This window comes from Acinonyx jubatus, chromosome F2 (genome assembly GCF_027475565.1).
Source record: "Acinonyx jubatus isolate Ajub_Pintada_27869175 chromosome F2, VMU_Ajub_asm_v1.0, whole genome shotgun sequence".
NCBI lineage: Eukaryota > Metazoa > Chordata > Mammalia > Carnivora > Felidae > Acinonyx > Acinonyx jubatus.
In genome coordinates this window covers 44586673-44608689 of record NC_069394.1, presented here as the reverse complement: position 1 = coordinate 44608689, position 22017 = coordinate 44586673, and the positions used below count along the sequence as shown (strand labels likewise).

At 39.4% G+C, this 22017-nt stretch overlaps 1 protein-coding gene and 1 long non-coding RNA gene across 2 annotated transcripts in view; one reads left to right on the top strand and one right to left on the bottom strand.

Moving 5' to 3' along the window:
- Positions 1 to 21: 21 nt before the first annotated feature.
- LOC113600661 (uncharacterized) lies at positions 22 to 15043 on the bottom strand. The gene is made up of 3 exons (XR_008292801.1): positions 14652 to 15043; positions 3310 to 3551; positions 22 to 1307 (listed from the first exon to the last, which is right to left on the bottom strand). It is a non-coding gene; the product is annotated as an uncharacterized LOC113600661 (long non-coding RNA).
- The window catches only part of LRRC69 (leucine rich repeat containing 69), a 78262-nt gene continuing 70981 nt past the window's right edge, over positions 14737 to 22017 (top strand). The window contains exon 1 of the mRNA XM_015072158.3: positions 14737 to 15003. Within this exon, the coding sequence (XP_014927644.1) occupies positions 14821 to 15003 (183 nt within the window). The 5' untranslated portion in view covers positions 14737 to 14820. The remainder of the gene's footprint in view (positions 15004 to 22017) is intronic.

The following is a 22017-nucleotide window of genomic DNA, read 5'->3' as shown; positions in this document are numbered from 1 at the left end:
ATTCTTGCTTTAAGCGTTTTGGAATAAATATATAAACATAGCACTATGTCTCAGACAAAATAGAGGAAGATAAGGAGATAGGCATTTAAGCCATGGCTCTTAGAAATCAGGTTGAAGCTTTAAACCTTTTAGAATAATGAAGGTTACTTAGGGTAAATGAAATTGAAGAATATTCTAAGACTCATGGGTGTTGAAGAAGGAAATTTGCACAAACTAATGCTGGTACAGGATTGTTAATGTATTGTTTTGGTCCAGGTGTCATGAACTAGCTGAAGGAGCAGATCTGTTGTGTTTCTGAGAATTTAATTGGTAATTTCATCATATTTTTACTGTTATTGAACAAATGAGTGTGATTTTTTCTTCCTTTCCATATGTTTTCACATACTGATTCTTTCCTGTCTTAGATCTTCTTTAAAACCATTTTCCATCTTGCAGAAAAAATATAACTCAAAGGGTTTTGATTTTTTTTTTTTTTTTAAAGCAAGTTGTAGGAATTATCATTTCTTGTTCACCACCCTTCCTACTTGAAGGCCTTTGAGCTGCCATTGGGAGTTGAGAACTTCACCCAACCTATTTCACCTAGCTTACTGTCCTGGTCTCCATTTCATCAGCACCAACTCCCACCTGGCTGGGGCTGGGTACCCCAGTTCATACATGTTGGTTTCTAGTAACCACACACTAGTAATTAGTATTATTTGTATTTAGTTTATTATTATTGTTATTATTATTTTCCTTTAGTCTGTAAGTGCTTTGAAACAACTTGTTGACTTACTAAATTATCTAGCACACTGCCTGGCCTATATAGTAAGTGCTTATTAATAAATGTTGACAGTCATAAGATCAATTGAGAGGATAAGATTGGACTCTTAAGGAGTTGTCATTAGGTTAATGGACCATTAAGAGTACAGAGAGGTATTGACTTAGTATTGTGTCTGCTCACAAAAGGGCTGCTTTCTAATTTTCCTAACCCCTTGGATAAATCCTTAAGTCTTTAGGTCAATTTAAGGGAGGAATAGAACCCAAGAGAGCTTTTCTTTTTTCTTCTGACACTGTTTTGTTTTGCCTTTATGTATCAATCTACAGAATATAAAGATTCTTTATAAGTATACAGACCAAGAAACTATTAAGAACTTTGTTAATATATTGGCCAGGAAGAAGTTTGTAGTTGTCTTCTTTCAGTAGAATAAGGATGATGATTAGTGTAACTTATTGAATCACATTACAGCTCTCTGCTGAAACTATCAATGCTCTGAACAGAGATGACTTCCAGTCTTCCTGCTGATTCTTCTTCTCCATGTTACCCTTACCTTGACAAAAGGAAACCCCTGTTTACTGTTTATTTACTGTTTATAATCTTAAGCAATACAGTATCAACCTGAGGACTAGTGAGAACCCAGTGTAGGAGTTTGCTGAGCAAAAATAAGAATCTAGTTTTAAAGAATAAACTGCTGTTTTTGAATCAGATATTTTCTCCCCTGAAATGAGAAGGGCATTCTACACCTATCTCAGAGTTTGTCAACAATGACACTACAGACATTTTAAGCTGGATAACTGTCATGAGGGCTGCCCTGTGCATTATAAGACACTTAGCATTGCTGGCTTCTAGCAACCAAGTGCCGGTGGTACTCTTCCCCGCACCCCCCCACCCCCGGAGGTGTGAGGAAGGAAAATGTCTCCCAACATTTTCAATGTCTCCCTGGGGACAAAATCACCCCTAAATGAGAACCACTTACTATATCATAAGTTGTACTGCTAATGAGGTTGGCAAGTTTTAAGGAAAACCATTTAGAATAAAAATGGGGCACATTAGAGCTATTCGTCTGTTTTTTGTAACTTTGTCAACTGCCTAAAGCTAGACTTTACATGAACCCGCTTTGAAAAGCTCAATGGACCTTCTTTTTTCCCTTCTATTTTCAGACTGTATCCTGACCCAGTGAGATGTGTTTATTTGACTTTTGAGACCACTGGTGGTAGTCAGGATAGACTAAGTCTGTGGTAACAACTCAAAAATCTTGGTGGCTTGTTCGACAAAGGAGTGTTTCTTGTGTGTGCTATGTTTTTGCCAGTTGGCTGGGAGCTGTGCTCCATGTCTGTATACTCTGGGACCCAAGCTGTCACCATCTTAAACTTTTCTAGGAGAGAGCATTCTGGAGAGTTTCACTCCAACAATAATTCTGTGGTTCAGAAGGAACAGTCTGGTTTCCATTCGTTGACTTCAATTCTTCATACGGCCTCACCCAAACAGGAAAGTACCCAGAGGTATAGCCCTGCCATGCATGTGTCCTTAAGACAGCTGAAATAATTGGTGAACATCATTAAGGATTTTCACATGTACTGGAGAGACTGGAATTTGGAGTCAGACCTAGATTTAAGTCTTGACTGGCACTTAACTAACTTTTCAAACTGTGCATAAATTGGGGTGCCTGGACGGCTCATTAGGTTAAGTGTCTGACTCTTGCTTTCCACTCAGGTCATGTTATCTCAGTTCGTGAGTTCAAGCCCTGCTTCGGGCTCTGCGCTGACAGTGCGGAACCTGCTTGGGATTCTGTCTCCCTCTCTCTCAGCCCCTCCCCCACTTACTCTCCATCTCTCTCTCGAATAAAAATAAACTTTAAAAAAAAGCGCATAAATTTAACTTTTCAGAACACCAGTTTGCTTGTTCTAAAATAGGAATAATAACATTTACCTAGTAGAATAAAATACGAAAGTTTAGACAACACATCTTGCATTTTAGCATATGCTCATAGCATAATTTATGGTAAATAAAAATAATGGTTATTTTGCTGTGGTGTGTGTGTGGGGGGAGAGGGGGAATGTTTTTGCTAGTATGTCACTAGAAAAGGAGGCAGACATGATAGAAAGGCTGTTGATTTCTTTTGGGAAAGTGGGATTGGGATTGTCGAGGTGGTTCACAAAGCAGAGCCCGGAGATCCTAGAAGGAGGGGGAGTTTCACTGTTGCCCTTGGTATTCAGCATGGAGGAATTTTCAGTAGCTTGTAGGTCATTATGACACGTAGGAAGCACTGAGATGGTAAAGTGAAAATTCTCATAGTATTTGTTTAGCTTCCTGTTATCTCAAAGGTTGACATTTATATTCTGTTTGGAATTGAGCTGTCAAGATTCTTGATCAGAATAGAATTTTTCAGGCTTGGCTGGGATATTCTTAACTGATTTTTTAAATGATATTGGTGAATTAATGTGAATTAAGGAAACACCTTTAGTAAGCTCCACAAAGAACGCCCACAACTGTCTGGGTTTAATCTCCACCACTGCACTGAAACTGCTTCCAGAAGCGGTGCCAGTGATCACCTTCCTGTTCTTATGTCCTCCTGGAAATTTCTGCTGCATTTAACACTGTAGACCACTCCTCCTTGAAATTCTCTCTTGCTGTTCACCACACTACTCTGCTGGTTCCTCCTCCTCAGCTCTGTTCTTGCTGCCCCTGTTCCCTTGACTGTCTTTCAGGATGTTCTCCTTGACTCCTTTTCTCTTGCTCCACCAGACTTCCGAACTGGTGGGCTGAATGTGACCCAAGAGGTATTTTGTTTGACCTATGCAGCGATGTAAAGAAAATTAGAAAGTGAATTAGTTGATAGTATTTACAAACTGGGAGATTTCACTTAATTAAGATCCATATTTCCACTTCTCAAAAAAAATCAAAACTGTCAACACGGGGCCAGGTTTTCCTCATGGCAGCACTCAGCATGCATGTTGTTCGTCCACCACCACCCCCAGCTGGTCTGTGAAAATAAATTTCATGTCTCCGTCAAGAATGTCTCGGTCTCACTTTTGCACTGCTGGCGGGAATGCGCTCTGGTGCAGCCACTCTGGAAAACAGTATGGAGATTCCTCAAAAAATTAAAAATAGAACTACCCTATGATCCAGCAATTGCACTATTAGTTATTTATCCAAAGGATACAAAAATGCTGATTTGAAGGGGTACATGCACCCCAATGTTTATAGCAGCAACAGCCAAATTATGGAAAGAACCCAAATGTCCATCAACCGATGAATGGATAAAGAAGATGTGGTATAGGGGTGCCTGGGTGGCTCAGTTGGTTAAGCAGCTGACTTTGGCTCAGGTCATGATCTTGTGGTCTGTGAGTTCGAGCCCCACGTCAGGCTCTGTGCTGACCGCTCAGAGCCTGGAGCCTGTTTCGGATTCTGTGTCTCCCTCTCTCTGACCCTCCCCCGTTCATGTTCTCTCTCTGTCTCCAAAATAAATAAACGTTAAAAAAAATTAAAAAAACAAAAAAGAAGATGTGGTATATACGTACAATGGAGTATTACTTGGCAATCAAGAAGAATGAAATCTTGCCATTTGTGACAATGTAGATGGAACTAGAATGTATTGTGTTAAGTGAAATAAGCCAGAGAAAGACATGATTTCACCCATTTGGGGAATGTAAGAAACAAGACAGATGAACACGGGGGAAGGGAAGGAAAAATAAGATAAAAATAGAGCGAGGCAAACTATAAGAGACTCTTAAATACAGAGAACAAATTGCTGGAGGCATGCTGGGTGGGGGGATGGGCTAAATGGAAGATGGGCATCAAACAGGGCACTTGGTGGGATGAACACTGGGTGTTATATGTAAGTGATGAATCACTAAATTCTACACCTAAAACCATTACTACACTATATGTTAACTAACTTGGATTTAAATAAAATTTAAAAAATAATATACGTGTGTGTATATATATATAGATACAAGAATGCCTTCTTCTCAAGTCAAAATCTGGCTTGGTATTATAACATCCCACTTAGATTCCCCTTTTTGTTCTTTAATTCTATCTTTAGATTTTATAAATGTTTAGCTATCTTTATCTTACTGGGCTTGGTTTCATCTTATTGTTCTCTTTCCTAATCCTTTCTTTTCTACTTTTAATGGTTACTTCTTTCTGTTTTCTAGTGTATTTGAGTTTTGGTAGAAACTTCCAAAATATATGTATATGTGTATTTGTATGTGGGTGTTTAAGTAGAATCTAAGAGTTTCATCTAGCCTAGTAATCAAATGCTGATGTATAAGCTGATACCATTTGGAAAATAAAATTTTGTATAAGATGATGAATTTTTTATAAAGCAAACTCACTGTAAATAAATTTATTTATATTCATTTTTTACCAGAGGGGTTTAAAATGTCCTTTTATGAAATTATGGTGGGAGTAGAGGAAAGAGAACTTTTAAAAATGACTTTACTTGGCAAAATTAAGAATTGATAACTGAATTTCATACAAATGTTTGCTGTGTTAAAGCCTGTGAACCACCAACGTTTCTAACCTCATGGATAAAGAAGAGGACAGCGCAGTGCAGGTCACGGTAGAGAGACCGGTCTTTGGAACAGTAGGCTTATATTCGCACCATATATCAGTCCTAAGAATGGTACGTGCACACCTGAGATTTCCCAAAAGGTGGAGATCTTGACTTAAAATGTACCACAGGGGCACTTGGGTGGCTCAATCGGTTAAGCGTCCGACTTCGGCTCAGGTCATGATCTCATGGTTCATGAGTCCGAGCCCTAAGCTGAGCTTTGTGCTATAGAGCTCAGAGCCTGCTTTATGTTCTATTTACCTCTCTCTCTGCCCCTCTCCCACTCACGCTCTCTCTCTCTCTCTCGAAAGTAAATAAATTTAAAACAATTTTTTAAATAAATTTAAAATTAAAAATTTAAAATAAATAAAAATTTAAAATAAATAAATAAATAATAAATAAATGAATAAAAAATTAAAAGAAAAATGTACCAGAAAAACCACAACTACCTTTTACTGAGCATTTACTATATGTGCGCTAAATGCTTTACATAAGTGGTCTTATTTAGCCCTCACAGAAGGCCGGGTTGGTATTCTCATCCCTGTACTAGACATAATGGGAATGAAACTTGAAGAGCTTGGGAGCGAGCAACTTGCTAAGCCACGCTGCCAGTGAGTGGTAAGGCTGACCTCAGAAGGCAGGCTTCTGAGAATCCAAAACCCTTGAAATCAAAACTTCCATTTCCATATTTAAAAAGAAAATGAACGAAGACAGAGGCAATGTCCTTTTTTATTACAGGACAGAAGATTTCTACAGTAGGATTCTAGTACATGAAGCATCTGCTCATGTTTGAAAACTTTTATCCTAAGTTTCAGACCATGTTTTCATCACGAGATAAGATTGCCAAAACAAATCAAGTAAGCGTGTTGTTTTCTGCCATAACCTGTTTGCTGAACTCCTGTTTTTAATGCATTTTTGCAGCTTTGAAAATCCTTTAATTTGTCATAGGGGCCTGTGTCATAGGATTGAGCCAGATTCTTTTGTGTTTTAGGTGTTAATCAATGTATTAATGTAATTACTGAGTGTTTTAAAGTCCTTCAGATTCTAGGATGCTATATATTTTAGCATTCCTACAGCACTGTATACTTCCAAAATATTTTATAATCATTAGTTAGATGTTTCCCATACAGTCTCAGTGGGATAGATTGGTATTCTTTCTTGTTATTTTACTGATGAGGGCAGAGATAAAGCCAGTTTGACTGACTTGAAGTTTACAAGTCACTTGCTCCATCTAGATTAACATTCAGTTTAAGGTTCCTCATCTTGCGTTGAGTTCACAGGATGAGGCTGTCTCAAAAAATTGGTGATTTTTCAATTTGCCTGCAAACAGACTGGTTTCTGGTTGTGGGAAACTCTGGATGCCAACATCCCATGGGGCCAACCCACACAGCAGAACTCACAGCTCTTTTAGCTGGGTGTTTCTAGGGAACACGTTTAGATGCAGGTCAAAACTCAGGTCTGAAATGGTAAACCCCATCTCCTTTACTCTATTTCTCTTTGTAGATTTAAAAAACATTTTTTAATGTTTATTTCATTTTTTTTTTTTTTTTTGAGAGAGAGAGCATGAGCAGGGGAGGGGCAGAGAGAGAGGGAGGCACAGAATCCAAAGCAGGCTCTAAGCTCTGAGCTGTCAGCACAGAGCCTTACGTGGGGCTCGAACCCACGAACTGTGAGATCATGACCTGAGCCGAAGTCAGATATTCAACCGACTGAGCCACTCAGGCTCCCCTCTTCGTAGATTTTTAATGCCTTCAGAAACTGGGCTTGTGCCACAGCCTCACCCTGCCAAATACTACCCAACTCTCATTGCCCCACTTCATACCCTAAGTTGTGGTTCACCCCATCTAATGTACCTACGAGATCACGTTCTAGCGGCAATCTTACCCACATTATACCTTCTCATTTCTTCTCTATCCCTTTTTCCTCTCACCTAGAATAGTACACAAATGTCAAATTGCCATCCTGCCCACAGGGCTACTCCCTGAAACTCCCCCTTCCTTCATGCTGCCAAAGTGAACGGCCAGAAATGCAAATCTGAGTCCTATCTCCTAACCTAAACTTGCCAAGTCGCTCCCTGTTCCTACAGGATGAAGTCCACTCCTTAACATGGCATTTAAGGGAGATCCTTCATGACTAGTCCTGTGTACCTCTCCAGCATCACTTCCCATCACTTCTTTCTTTAGAATTATGCCCTCAAATTATTTATATTCCCTATGGCCCCATTATTTCATGCCTGTCAACATTTTTTTCACACTCCTTTTATTGAAATACATCCCCTCCCCCCCACACACATGTATTTTGTCAACTGGTTAATTCTTTTTAACCCCTTATGACTGGACTCAGCAGTCAACAGCAGAAAATATTCCTTGAGCCAACAAGGTGCCTCAGTGCAAAATGGTACCCAGCATGTAATGGGCACTTAACAAATATTTGATTATTGTGGTATTCATTTTGCAACATATACACATCAGGTCATTATTTTGTACATCTTAAACTTGTACAATGTTAAGTAAAACTGAAAAATGATAAATACCTGAGGAATGAATGACCTGTTTACACTTCTAATTTCCCTCTAGATTTATGCCCCTTGAAGACAATGACTATTATTCATATTTGTATACAAGGCATCTTGGACAGTGCCTAACAAATAGTTACTCAAAGTTTTTGTTTTATATTTTATTTTAATTTTATTTAATTGCATTAAAAAATCTTTTTTTTTTTAATTTTTTTTTCAACGTTTATTTATTTTTGGGACAGAGAGAGACAGAGCATGAACGGGGGAGGGGCAGAGAGAGAAGAAGACACAGAATCGGAAACAGGCTCCAGGCTCTGAGCCATCAGCCCAGAGCCTGACGCGAGGCTCGAACTCACGGACCGCGAGATCGTGACCTGGCTGAAGTCGGACGCTTAACCGACTGCGCCACCCAGGCGCCCCTAAAAAATCTTTTTAATGTTTATTTACTTTTGAGAGAGACAGAGAGAGAGAGAGAGAGAGAGAGAGAGAGAGAGAGAGAGAGAGAGAAAGTGAGTGGGGGAGGGGCAGAGAGAGGGAGACATTGAATCCGAACCAGGCTCTAGGCTCTGAGCTGTCATCACAGAGCCTGATGCGGGACTCGAAGTTATGAACCATGAGATCATGACCTGAGCCAAAGTCGAACGCTTAACCTAGTGAACCACCCATGTGCCCCTTGTATTGTATTTTAGAAAGAAAGTGTGAACTGTTGAGAGGGGCAGAGGGATAGAAGGAGAGAATCTTAAGCAGGCTCCATGCTGACATGGGGCTCGATCCCACGACCCTGGGATCATGACCTTACCCAAAATAAGAGCTGCATGCTCAACCGACTGAACCACCCATGTTCCCTCTTACTCTGTGTTTTTAACTTCTGTGCCTTCACATGTCTTTTCTTCTATATTTTCATGAACACTGATTTATGCTACTAATAGATTTTACATAAGGTGCTCTTTTAGACAACCCCTAGCCATAAAATTCAATTTAATTTAATGGACATTTAAATTAAATGTTGGCCTGCTCTATGCCAAGCATGGTGATAGAGATTGCAGTTCAAAGGTATAGCAAGGGAGAAATATGACAAGAACAATAATACAAAGTATTAAGTGTTAGAGTTTGTACAAAGTCTTCTTGAAACAAACATGGAAGCAATTCTGCTTGGAGAGAAGATCAAGGAAAATGATAGGGGAAATACTTGATCAGATTCTTCGAAGGATTAGGGACAGTTAGGCAGATAGGTGCGTGGCAAAGACATACAGGCACAAGGAATGGCAGAAGCAAAGGACTAAATACAGTTGATGCTTTTGACGAATAGCTAGTCGTCTTCTAACGGCAGCATACTAGGTTTGTGAAAGGAAATAACACAGAATGAAACTGGGGCTAGACTGGTATTTTGAGCCCCAACTCAATAGTTGGGATTTTAACTTCTAAGCAATGAGAGGCCACTGAAAGATTTTATTTAGGGTTATGGATTTATTGTCGAGGAAGATGTATTGTAAGATGACTGATGGCAGCAACAGTGTATGTAATGGCAGAGTGGCAGAATACGTAATGGAAACGGTAATAGGTAGAGATAAGGAGAGATGAGATGAGGAATAAGGTAGAGATGAGGAGACTTTGGACTGGGAGAGCAGCAGTAGAAAGAAGCAGATAGATGTGAAGGGTGATGGTGTGGTGGATTTGTACTGGATCAGTTTAACTAAGCTCAGATTATATCTCAGAATCCCCTTCCCTGCATAGTTTCAGGCCAATCCTGGCCACAAGAGACATTTTGCACAAAATGTGGAAGGCACAAGTCTGGCGGAAGCTTGGAAAGTTTTTGTGAAGGCATCAAGTGTCAGTAACATGCGTACTGTTGCGAATCTGCTGGCTCACTTCTGGTGTGAATTAACCATTGAGCCTGTGGCTTCCCCGACTTCTGCCAGATCTCCTTCAGCATCTCTGAATCCTGGGTCAGGCACAGCACCACACATCAGCAACAGCCCTACACAGATGGCTTACACGGTTCCCATAATTATCTCAGGCCAAAGTCTATATAATTCTTGTTGGTCTTTTTCTCTGATACAAAATTTGCTGCTGTAACAAAAAACTTAAGCCATGTAATGGGTTCTGGGACTGGGCCTCAGGGTAAGTCAGACGGGTCTTGAAGAGACTGTTAGCAGGAGCCTGATGCCACCCCAGGAAGGTGTTGGTGAGGGTTTAAAAGAATATGAGGGAGATATTACTGGAAATGTTATTGTTATGTTGTTGGAAGAAAGGTGACTCTTGTACACAGTAGCAGGAAGTTTAGCAATGATGCTGGCAGCATTAACATGGAAAATAAAAAGTATACCTCATTAACTGGATGATCTACCTATGGGGATTTCTAGACAGAATATTGAAGGTATAAGATTCTTCTAGGTGCCTATAGTAAAAGAGGAGAAAGGCAAGCAAAAAGAACTGTAAATGAGCCACAAATTGGGAGGTTTGAAAAATAAAATTTTCTTATTCATAGCCTCTCCAGACAGTAAATGTTGCTAAAATTACATGAGGTCCAGACAGAGAACAAATCAGGGAACTGTCAGGAAAATGAAGTCTGAAGAAGCAGCCACGGGCATGTTGAGACCTTTGCTGAGACCTCAAGAGGATGAAAGATGCTTTCTAGTCAACACATGAGAGAGCTTCTCAAGTTCTTAAGGCTTTTGTCCCGCAGTAGTCTCACGGAAACCAAAACAGAGAGGAGCTCTTGCAAAGACATTCTGGGTGTGGCTTCTGTTGGATGAAGAGAATTGTAAACTCAAGACAAGCCTACAAAGTTTTAAAAGGGACTGTATCAGTTTGGCTCAAATGTGACACCATAAAATGACAGGATGAAGCTTCACATGCTGCTGGTAGGAAGGTAGACTGATGCAGCCACTTTGGGAAACCGTCAACCAGGTCCTCAAAAGTACTCTATGACTCAGCAATTCCTCTTCTAGATAGACACTCAAGAAAACTGCACGCAAATGTCCATGGAATCATTTGCAACAGTTGAAAAGTAGAAACAGCCTAAATGTCCATCAACTGGTAAGTGGATAAATAAAAGTAGTAGAGACCTACGATGGAATCTTGTTAGGCAATAAAAAGGTATGAAGTACTGGTACGTGCTGTGACACGATGAAACTCAGAAACACTGAGTGAAAGTCGCAAAGACAATGTGTATGATCCCATCTATAGAAAATGTCAAAAATGGGCAAATCTACAGGGCTAGAAAGGATGTCAGTGGCTGCCTGGGACTGGAGTGGGTGGGAAAAATGGGAGGATGATTGCTAAAGGACACATGGCTTCTTTTTAGGCAATAAGAGTTCTAAAATTGATTGTGATGGTGGCACAACTTGGCGAATATACTTAAAAAAAAAAAACATGAGAAGACCTTTGGAGCCTTGAACTTCTATGGACAGGGTAAAGTCTGAGAAAAAAATAGCAAACATGAGCTATGTTCTATGAAGAAGGAAAGATAATTCAAGAGCCCAGAGAGAAGACCAAGAACCAGTCCCAGGCAGTAGGGCTGAACGTTAATCAGGGATCTGACAACATGTATCCAGTTGAGTTCCAGAATTGTTACAAACCAGGGCTTCCTTGTGCCTCTAACTTTTCCCTTTTTTGAGTGGTGCTATTGCCTGTCCTATGGTTCACCCATTGTTAATTTCTGGGTACATGAGGATGAGAGAACTTGTCTCTTTAGTTCCTAGGTTTTCAGATCAAGATGGACTGTCCCTGAAACAGACTCAAAGAACTGCCTTTAAGGAGCTGCATCCACCCTTGTTACTTGATTTAGATGACGAGATTCTGTAATCTGATGCTCTCAACAGATCAAAGTTTTGGGGAAGGGGGCTCTTGGGAGAAAGGGGCCCACTGGGGTGGATTTTAAGATATGTCCACTTACCATCAAGAGGTGGGGTCTAGTTCGTCTTCCTTTGAATATGGGCCGTTCTTAGGGACTTGAGTTCTAATGAATAGAATGTGGCACAAGTGAAGCTACCTGATACTGAAGCTAGGTCATGAAGTGATAAGGCTTCCATTTCACTTTCTCGCTTGAGATGCTCACTCTCAGAGCTAAGCCACCATGCTGCGAGGCAGCTCAGGCCCCCTTGGATAGGCTACGTGGGGGTGTTCTAGCTGATTGCCTGAAGGTCCCAGAACCTACCACCAGATACAGGTGAATGAGTCTTTACATGATCTCCACCTCAGCCTTTGAGTCACCCCAGATGTCACCAAGAGCAACACTGATAAACTTTCTCCACTAAGCTCTGCCCAAATTCTACATTTGTGAATAAAATAAATGTATTAAGCCGTTATGTTTTGCAGTGGTTTGTTACCTAGCAATGGATAACCAGAACAGGTGGCATTTATGGGGCTGACTGCATGTTGGAAGAGAGAAGGAGGAATCAAGAATTCTTACCAGATTTTCTAAGTTAAGCAAATTAATAGAAAGCAGTATCAGCTTGCAGGGCCTGTTTTACCCCTTTAAATCAAATTACCCGTGTTTGGGTAGTGTCAGCTGGTGTCCTGGCCACATAGAGTTATTTCAGAGGAGATGAGTGTCCATAAGATTTTTTTTTTTTATGTCTCATGATTAGTTTGTTTCGATAGTAACATGTTTGTTCCTAGGAAACGCTGAAGTGTCAGAGTAATGAAGCTGGAAGATAGGTTTGGAAGAGATAAACCAAAGCGCAGTGATTAAGTAGCTAAAAAATGATTTTACTCTAGCAACTGGAAGTCACTGTTAATCAGCACCTCTTGTTTTACTGTTATGATGATACTGATGCACCTAAGACTCTTTAAAAATTCAATGATTCTCCTTTAGGACTTGGACATTGCTTTATTCTTTTACTGGAAAAGCTCTTTCCTCTAATAGCAGCCTCTTTGGGAGGCCTTCTCCGGACGTCCTGTCTAGAACTGCAAACTCCCCACTCTCACACTCCCTATTTTCCTTACCTGCTTTGTTCCTTTTCTCCTTCCCTAATGCCATCTAACATACTAGACTTACTTATTTATCTTGATTGTTCTTCTCCCCCTACTAAAATGTAAATTCACTGACAGAGGGATTTTTGTCGTTTTAATTCACTTTTAATTTCCCCAGTGCCTGGGACAGTATTAAGCATATAGTAGGTGCTCCTTAAATATTTGTTGAATAAATAAATAAAGTGATTTGTGAATTACAAAGAAAAGATTGAATTGTGTCCTGAATACTTTCAATACAGTATATATTTTATAGTGTTTAAGTTTTTGGAAATCAACAACCAAAATAGGCATATTTATTTATATAACCCAAATAACCCAAGTGCCTCCAAGCCTCATATGGACTCAAATCGAGTGTTTTTTTTTTTTTTAATTTATTTATTTTTGAGAGAGAGAGAGGGAGAGAGAACGAGAGTGAGGCAGGGGCAGAGAGCATTGCAAGCAGGCTCCACGCCATCAGTGCAGAGCCCAACTCTAGGCTCAAACTCACAAACTGCAAGATCATGACCGAAGCTGAAACCAAGAGTCGGTCATTTAAATGACTGAGCAACCCCAGCACCCCTCAAGTGGAGTTCTAATAGTAATCAGATACCACTGGTTTCAGCTCCTCCCCATTCCCGTTATTTTTGTCTTTGTCCTAATCTTTTCTCTGAATAATGAGAATAGTATAATGTACTCATATGTACCCATTATGGGGCACCAATAAGTTAGATCTGTTTCTTTTCACTCACTCCCCACACCCAAGTTATTTTAAAGGAAGTTCAAGATATCATGTCATTTCACCTGCAAATTTCAGATGCATTTCTAGATGTTAAGTACATTTTTAAGAACACTACCAGCACGCCATTATGACAGATAACAGAATTAGCAATTCCTATCATCTAATAACCCGTCCGTGATCACATTTCCCCAAACCACTCCACAGTATTTTTATTCAAATCAGAATCCAAACAAGGTCCACATACTGCATTTGGCTGTTATTTCATGACAGTTTCTCCTCCCTTTTATTAATACCATGGATTTGTTGGTCAGACCTCGTGTCATTTTTGCCCCGTAGAATTCCTTGTGTTCTAGATTTGGCTTACTGCTTCCCTGAGATGAATTTAGCTTGTTTTCCTGTCATCATATTTTCTGTAAGTGGTAGTTTTGTCTGGACAGTTGGTTAGCTTCAAGGTTCAATTTTTAGGCAATAATATTTCATAGGTGGTGCTGAGTACTTTTTATTGTATCATGTCCATGAGACTTATAACGTGACTGTCTCAATTGTAACGATGCTAAAATTGATTACGAGTTTAAGTTATAGCCTGATTTCTTACTTATGAAGTTCTCATCAACCTCATACCTAATGCTTTTAGCATCCAATTATCATATTTCCTTAGATCTGTTATTTCACTAGGATCTGCAAAAATTGTGATTTTCCTAAATCAATTTTTCCTTCCTCATTTATTAGCTTCAATTTTTCTTTGAATAGGAACTTTGTTAACTATTAGATTACACTCAAATGAACTTTGTGCTGAAAAAGAAGAATGCTTTTTTTCATTTATCAATTTTCAGACTTATGAATGAGTTGGTTCCCTAGCAATCCCTGTGTAATCAACACATTTATTTTTAAAATACCATTATGAACTCTCAGATTTTAATGTATTTTTACGTGTTTCACTCTAGATTATTCCTTATGATCCTCAAATTTTCCATTTTAGACCAATGGGAGTCCCTAGAAGTTGATTTCTGTGTCCTTTTGATGTGATCTCATTAGTCTGATAACATCCATGTCTCTGGCATAAAGTATCGTAGGCTCATCTTATACATTAACTGCTTTAAATGAAGAGTCAGCTATTTCCTATCCGTACCTTTTACACAGGAAACTATCTGATGTCTCCCGTCTTCAACATGGTACATCTCAGAATGTTTTTGTTTCCATGGCACCCTAATTCTGTCATTAAAGGTTCTAAAGATGCACAACAAGTAACTTAATCCCTAGTGATTACCTTCTCCCTTTTCTATTTCTTTTCTAAGGCCATGACTGAAAAGATGTTAGTAAGGGCACTGAAAGGTGGTAAAAATACTAAGATTGTTACTTTGAGTGGGAAGAAGATTACAAAGATGCCCTCATCATTAGATAAACTGCCTGGCCTCAAGACCTTAAACCTTCAGAATAACCGAATTTCCAAGGTGTGCTCAGAGATAAGCACCTTGACCCAGGTGAGGAATAAATAGCGTATCTTTTTGGACTGAGGTTGGAAAACAGGAAAAGAGAAAAGAGGTGAAAGAAAAATAAGGCTCTGATCTCTGGAGACGTAGCTCTGGGGAGATTTACTGTGGAGTGTTATTGGAGAGGCATCAAAAAGCTTTCTCCCTTAGGGGATTACATATGGTAGGGGAGAAGATGTTTCAACTTATTCATGTGCTCTTTGGCCCACATCTGGAATCAGAGGATTAGATCTCTGACACACTCATCTTTCTGGAGGCTGTCATCTGGAAAAGGGTTGGGAAACTGGATCTGCTTGTCTACCTTGGGGGCTCCATCTGGAAGTGAGGTTGAGGATCCCAGAGATGTTGTTCACCTTGGGGACTATCCTGAAGCTTTTGCATATTGAAGGAAGAGGCTTTGGGGTTGTAGGAAAGGGGTTCCTTTTCAATTTCCTAGAGCAGGCTGAACTTTGAAATGGGAGTGCTGGCAGGGAATGGTAAGGAGGAGACATTCATTTCTTCTGAAGCAGTCTTTTAGAGAAGGTTAGTATTTTAAATAAAGAATACCCTTCTTAAAGAGCAACAGTTGACATGAATGAATCCCAGATGCTCGTGTTAAATATTTCTGCCCAACAATGTGAAACTTCAGCTGCTAGAAATCTTGAGGTTGGGAGAAAGCAAGGGATATTAACTTGTGGTTTTCTTTTTCTCACTTCTAAACTGTTACCAAGCACTAAAAGAACCTATAAACAGTAAAGTCATTGCAGTTCACTAGTTCTGAGTTCAGAGTTACAAAACAAACAAACAAGACAAAAAAACCGTCTATTTTCTTACCTACCTCATTTCCTTTAGGCTCATAAAATCATTTGAACTTGCAATCTGTGGTTGAGTCTTTGCCAAAAATAAGAGTAATATTCACAAACTCCTCCCTTTAATGATAATTTCCAGAAGTGCATATATATGGTTATAGGATGAGGATTTGGACTTTTCTGATAGGAGAGAGGAGTTTATATACAGAAGAATTTAGAATTTGACTGAGCCATGAGCTAATTTTCTCCCCCCGACTTGATTGTTTTTTTCCATTAAAGTAACACAGTGCATTGTTTGAAGATAATCAAAAACCACAAAACCCTGTAAGAAAAAGCTACTACTTCTGTCCCACTCTCCCCCATCTCCAATTCTGATCTCCATATATAACCATTTTTCACTCATCTTTTTTCCCCTTGATCTGTGCATTTTAGATATCATTGTTCTTCATTCTTCCAAATACAACATATTTAGTTTCTCCATAGCTATCTTTTAAACTTAATATTACTGCACCTTCATTTCTGCTTTTCCCAACTACAGTCTCTTTTTAGTCCCCATTTGTAAGATGACAATGTTAGCATCTCTACTCCATCGTCAGCTCTCCTTCCCTCTTCCCCACCAAAAATTTTAAACTTGTTACTTTAAAATTTTTTTTAAGGTTTATTTATTTATTTTGAGAGACAGAGAGCAAGCGGGGTAGGGGGAGAGAGGGAATCCCAAGCAGGCTCCTCACTGTTAGCACAGAGCCCAATGTGGGGCTCGAACTCATAAACCATGACCTGAGCCAAAATCAAGAGTCAGATGTTTAACTGACTGAGTCATCCAGGTACCCCTAAACTTGTTACTTTGATAACATGTAGGGCGTTTACAGTATAGTCAGTTATAACTGTGGTTAAATCTCTGTCTCTTGGAGAATTCTAAACTTCTAAAATATGTGTCATTAATAATTAAATATCATTCACACAGAATCAATTAATGTATTATGATCATATCTTCTTCCTCATATACCATTTTTGCTCCCTTGGAGTTTCCAATTGCCTTTCTTTCATTCTTGTGTCTTTTGCCTTTGTTGTGGCCTCATTTTCTTTCAAACTTGATTATGTTGCATATTTTATCAAATATGCTTTTTCCTTGAGTGTCTTCCCTCCAGGAGCCTCCATTCTCCTGCCTCAGTCTAAGCTGATTACTACACAGGGTCACTGGATACTGTCAGTCTAGGGCATCCCTTTGTGGTTCTCCTGAATTGGACCCACTGTGTCCTGTGGCCCATATGTTCCTCTTTCTTGGTTTCCCTTGTTATTTTGTAGAAGTTAAGTCTGCAGATACCATCCGAGTCTGGGTATGTGGTAGTTTAATTTTTTGAACTCTTGTGTATCTGAAAACATGTATTCTTCCTTCATGTTTGGTTAATAGTTGTTTAGTTAAAAATTACAGACTGTAAAATACATTTCCTCAGGAAAAAAAAGCCTGGGTCTGATTATCATTACTTTGTCTTCTTGTGGCTCTCCCAGTACTTACCTCCTTATCCTTTTATTTATGAGAGCCTCTAAAATTTTGACTTCTGTTAACTCACAATTTCCTTAAATAGGGAGCAGGCAAAACTCAGTCCTTAGAAATTAGGTTTCTTGTGGTCTCCTTTGTACTTCTTTTTTTTTTTTAAGTTTGTTTGTTGATTTATTTATTTACTTACTTCCTTACTGATCATGACCTGAGCTGAAACCAAGAGTTGGGTGCTTAACTGAACCGCCCAGGCGCCCCTATTGCAGTCAACCTTTAAAGCACTGTACAAGTCAGATTCAGGCTAATGCCATTGTTTAGCTATTCATGAGTTAGCAGTTTTCTCAGATTGAGTCTCCACGGTTGTGGAATTTTGAAAAAAATCAATCTCTCCTTTATTTTTCTTAAGTTTATTTATTTATTTACTTGAGAGCAAGAGCACATGCACCTGTATGAGCGAGCAAGTGGGGGAGGGGCTGAGACAGGGAGAGAGGACCTTAAGCAGGCTTCAAGCTGCCAGCACAGGAGCCCAATGTGGGCTCAAACCCATGAACCCTGAGACCATGACCCCAGCTGAAACCAAGAGTCAGACGCTCAACCAAATAAGCTACCCAGGCACCCTTCAATCTCCCCTTTATAATGGGAGTTCTAGAAGTAGCTCGAATAAAATGTGCTAGATACCTTCAAAAGATATAGATTGTTCATACGGTTCAGAAATACTGCATAGTTATTCCCACGATTTCTAACGGCAAGGACAGACGATAGTTTCTGAAAAGAAGAGAGGTAAGAGGGGCTGCTAGTCCTGGAGGAGCATTTGGGAGCCTTGGATATCTTAACAGGTGCAGCCACTTACCGGCTAAATAAAAGGAGCTTAATCCCGTGGGTCTCAATTTCTGCCTTCATTTACTCAGTCCATGCAGAAGTATTGAGCACCATCTGTGTGTCAGGTGTTCAGAACTGGTGATTCAGCAATAGGTGAAAACCACTGCCTTCATGGAGCTTCCGTTCCAACCAGAAGGGCTGTAAGAAACAAACAAGCAGGGACGCCTGGGTGGCTTAGTCGGTTAAGCGGCCGACTTCGGCTCAGGTCATGATCTCGCAGTCTGTGAGTTCGAGCCCCGCGTTGGGCTCTGTGCTGACAGCTCAGAGCCTGGAGCCTGTTTCAGATTCTGTGTCTCCCTCTCTGACCCTCCCCCATTCATGTTCTGTCTCAAAAATAAATAAACGTTAAAAAAAAAGAAGCAAAACAAACAGGACGTGAGGCAATGATCAGTGCTAAGGAGAAGAACACAGCAGAGAAGGCAGGCAGGGCATGTCGTGGAATTCAAGCCCAAACGTTGAGGAATGATCTAAGCCACAAAGTGTCCTTGTGATCTTTATAACCTGGTGATATGTATGTCACAGTTCTAAGATCAGAATTTTTCTTCTAACCATTTTCTACAAAACCCCTGAATGTATTTTTCAAAAGTTAGTTTGAACTCTTTCTTGTATTGCTTCAGAGCTTACCTTTTATTAGTAATTATTGAAAGTATCTCCCTACCACACTTTTGAGGGGGTCTATACTGTGCTTGCTTTTTGGACTAGCCTTTTTATTTTATCATCAATAGGAAGTCCACTTTGCCCCAGTATTCTGATTTTTGGTCATATTTTCTACAAAATAAAAAACATGAAAATAGTCTTGATATTTTTTAAGTTCTTGAAACAAAAATAATACTTTTAAATTTCAGCACCCATAAAATGCTATCGAATAGAATAACAACATAAAACATTTCTTGAGAGCCAGGCACAACGCTAGGAATTCCGTTCCTCTTCAAGGAAGTTACTATCCTCATATTGTTAAATAACATGTATGGTTTGGTAAGAGGTTAAGTCACTTGTTGAGGTCACTCAATCAGTGACTACATCTATAAAATGAGGTCTCTTTCAAGGTTGCTTTGAGCTGTACAGGTTCATTATTTATATATTTAGTGTGAAATTTACCAGGGTGTGGTGTTCAATTTGTAGTTTCTGAAAACAAAAACTGGGTTGCCTAAAAATTGCAGGTTTGAATGCTACATGGATTGTCCCCACTTTCCATTTGTTTACGTATGTGTTTGTTTAACAAATATTTACCATTCATCTTCTTGTGTCTGTGCTGGTTCCAAGGATATAAATGTGAAAAACACATGGACCCTATCTCCTTGTTTGAGGATTAAGTTGAATGTTAACATATGTGAAGCTCAAGGCCTGGTACATAGGAACTTTTCAAATAAGTTATAGTTGCTATTATAATTAGTATTACCATTATAGTGTAACTGGCAACAAGGTTAAAGTGGGAGGAGTTTCTTTAGAAAATATAGATCGTATTTCTTCTTTCTTTGCTTATTTGACTAGTGAAACTGGAAAATTTTAATCACTTCTAATGACATGAAAAATATGAGTTGATGCCCTATAATTTATGGTGAATGCATTTGGTCTGTGACTGATGAAGTGCTGGGATATCAACAATTTTCAAAGAAGCATTTTATAACTCTTGAGGGCGGTGACCTTGTCTTGTTCCTAGTGCCTGGCACCTAGTAAACCATATAATGTAGACTTGAGTGGAATGGGATGGAAGCCATTTTCAGAGTTCAGCTTAACCAAACACAGTGTTACCATAATTATGGCATCATCTAGGAACAAAGTTCCCTCATAGGTAAATCAGTCATAGTTTCAAAATCCCCAGAGAAACAAATAGCCATCATCTCTAATTGTGTGTAGCAGTGTTGACATGCATCATAAGGTCCAATGGCAGTACAGTAATACTCCTTTATGAGGCTCACATGTGTGGCTGCCCAGAACAAAGATACGGTCTACCAGAGCTTCTTATTTGACCATAAATAATTGACAGTAAATAAGGCCAACCCTAAGCAGAGTTGGGTAGTTTGTAAATTTGTTATTGTGTTCCTGGTCTCTCCTTTTTTCTATTTTCACTGTCCTCCTTGATGACCCCTAACACAATCAACTTCCCTTCTGCCTCCGACCCTCCCTCCCTTGCTTACTAGCTTGTTTCCTTCTATCTGTCCTTCCTTCCGATGTTCAGCAAATAGTTATGTGTGCCTGCAGTGGATGAGGCATCGTGCTGGATTTGGGCAACAAAGAAAGGAACAAAAACACTCATGTGTCCCAATTCTCAGGTTTAGTGGGAAAGGCAACCAAAAATACAGACAGATATAAAATTACTATTGTGAAAAGTCCCATGAGGGAGAATTATACTGTGCTAGGAGCATCTCTAGTTAGAAAATTAAGAGAAGGTGGTCCTGAGAAGTGCAACGGAGTTAAGACCCTTGGGTGTTCTGGGTCTCACTCTCTAAGCTTAGTAGAACAGAGGGAGCTGATGTCATCTGTCCTGTTGGTCAGCAGTGCTATCCTTTCTTCTGTCCTTATCCACTGGAAATCTCTTCTTCTTCCATCAATAGGTAATGCCTCTGTTTTCTAAGCCTGGCTTTTCTATCAAACAGAGATTGATTATCCTGCTTTCCTGTATCTGTCCAGGTACAGAGGCACCTAGGAGTTCCTTCTCTCCAAGGTTCTTTACTCTTCCTTTGCATCTGCTTCTTTGCCCAAGCCTGTGGTAAGCCTCTTACACCCTTTCTGGAGCTTCAGCATCCTCTGCTAGAAGCAGTCAGCCTCTAGAAGAGACTACGCCTCTTCTCTCACTTGCTGGCTGGGTGATGTGAAACAACTCACATTATCTCTGTGCCCCGCTTGTCTCATCTCTAAAACACGCTTCATTATTCTTAGTGCCTAAGGTTGCTATTAACAGTACCTTGTATAGAGTGCCTTCATACTGGTTACTTAGAAAGTTTTAGCTCCTACCCTAAAGGTACCTAAATATAAGGTATTAACATTACCTTGTATAGAATGCCTTACCCTACTGGTTACTTAGAAAATTTTAGCCCCTACCCTCAGATATCCAAACGTTCCATTCTTCCAAATACTTCAGGTTTTACATTTTTAATTGAATGTCAGTTTTGTGCTGTAATTCCCCTTTTCTGATAGTTTGAAACTCTTGTCTGTTTCCTCTGTATTCTTTCCTTAAGAAGCTTCTGACAGGATGCTAACAGGTAATTCTTTGTTAATGATTTTAGTATAAATGCTAATCAGAGAGCCCTTCTTATACTGAGTGAATAGGACTTGCCCATTCCATGACACTGTATTTAACCCTGGGCTCTAAGGGGACAGGGCTTAAAGGTTGCAGGGATCTCTAGAGATTAGATGCCATGCTGGACCTTAGAACTTTTGCCTCTCTTTCCAATGAAATTACAATTGTTTTGAGAAATCTGACATTGTGTACTAAGAATTTTCTGTGAAATTAAATAATAGTTTTGAAATCTGTAAACTTATTCAAATAAACAAATTCTTTCAGAAATAGCTGGACTTAGAAGAAGCATTTGGCAATTGTGTTAAACTGTGGTTTTAAAGATGCCACAGATTCCTTAAAAAAAAAAAAAGCATTTATAAGAATTAGCAGAGTGAGCCATAATGCCACCCTCCCTGATAGGCCTTGGCCATACACACGCTAGTAAAAAATGTAAAAATTCTGTTAGTCTTCTCTCATTAATTTGGTTACATTATTTTTATTAAAGAGCTTACAGAACTTGACATTATGTACTACTTAGGTATAGCAAATGGGGACATTCACTGTCCTTAAGGAATTTAAGGATTAATAATCACATACTAGATCAAACATACACATATACA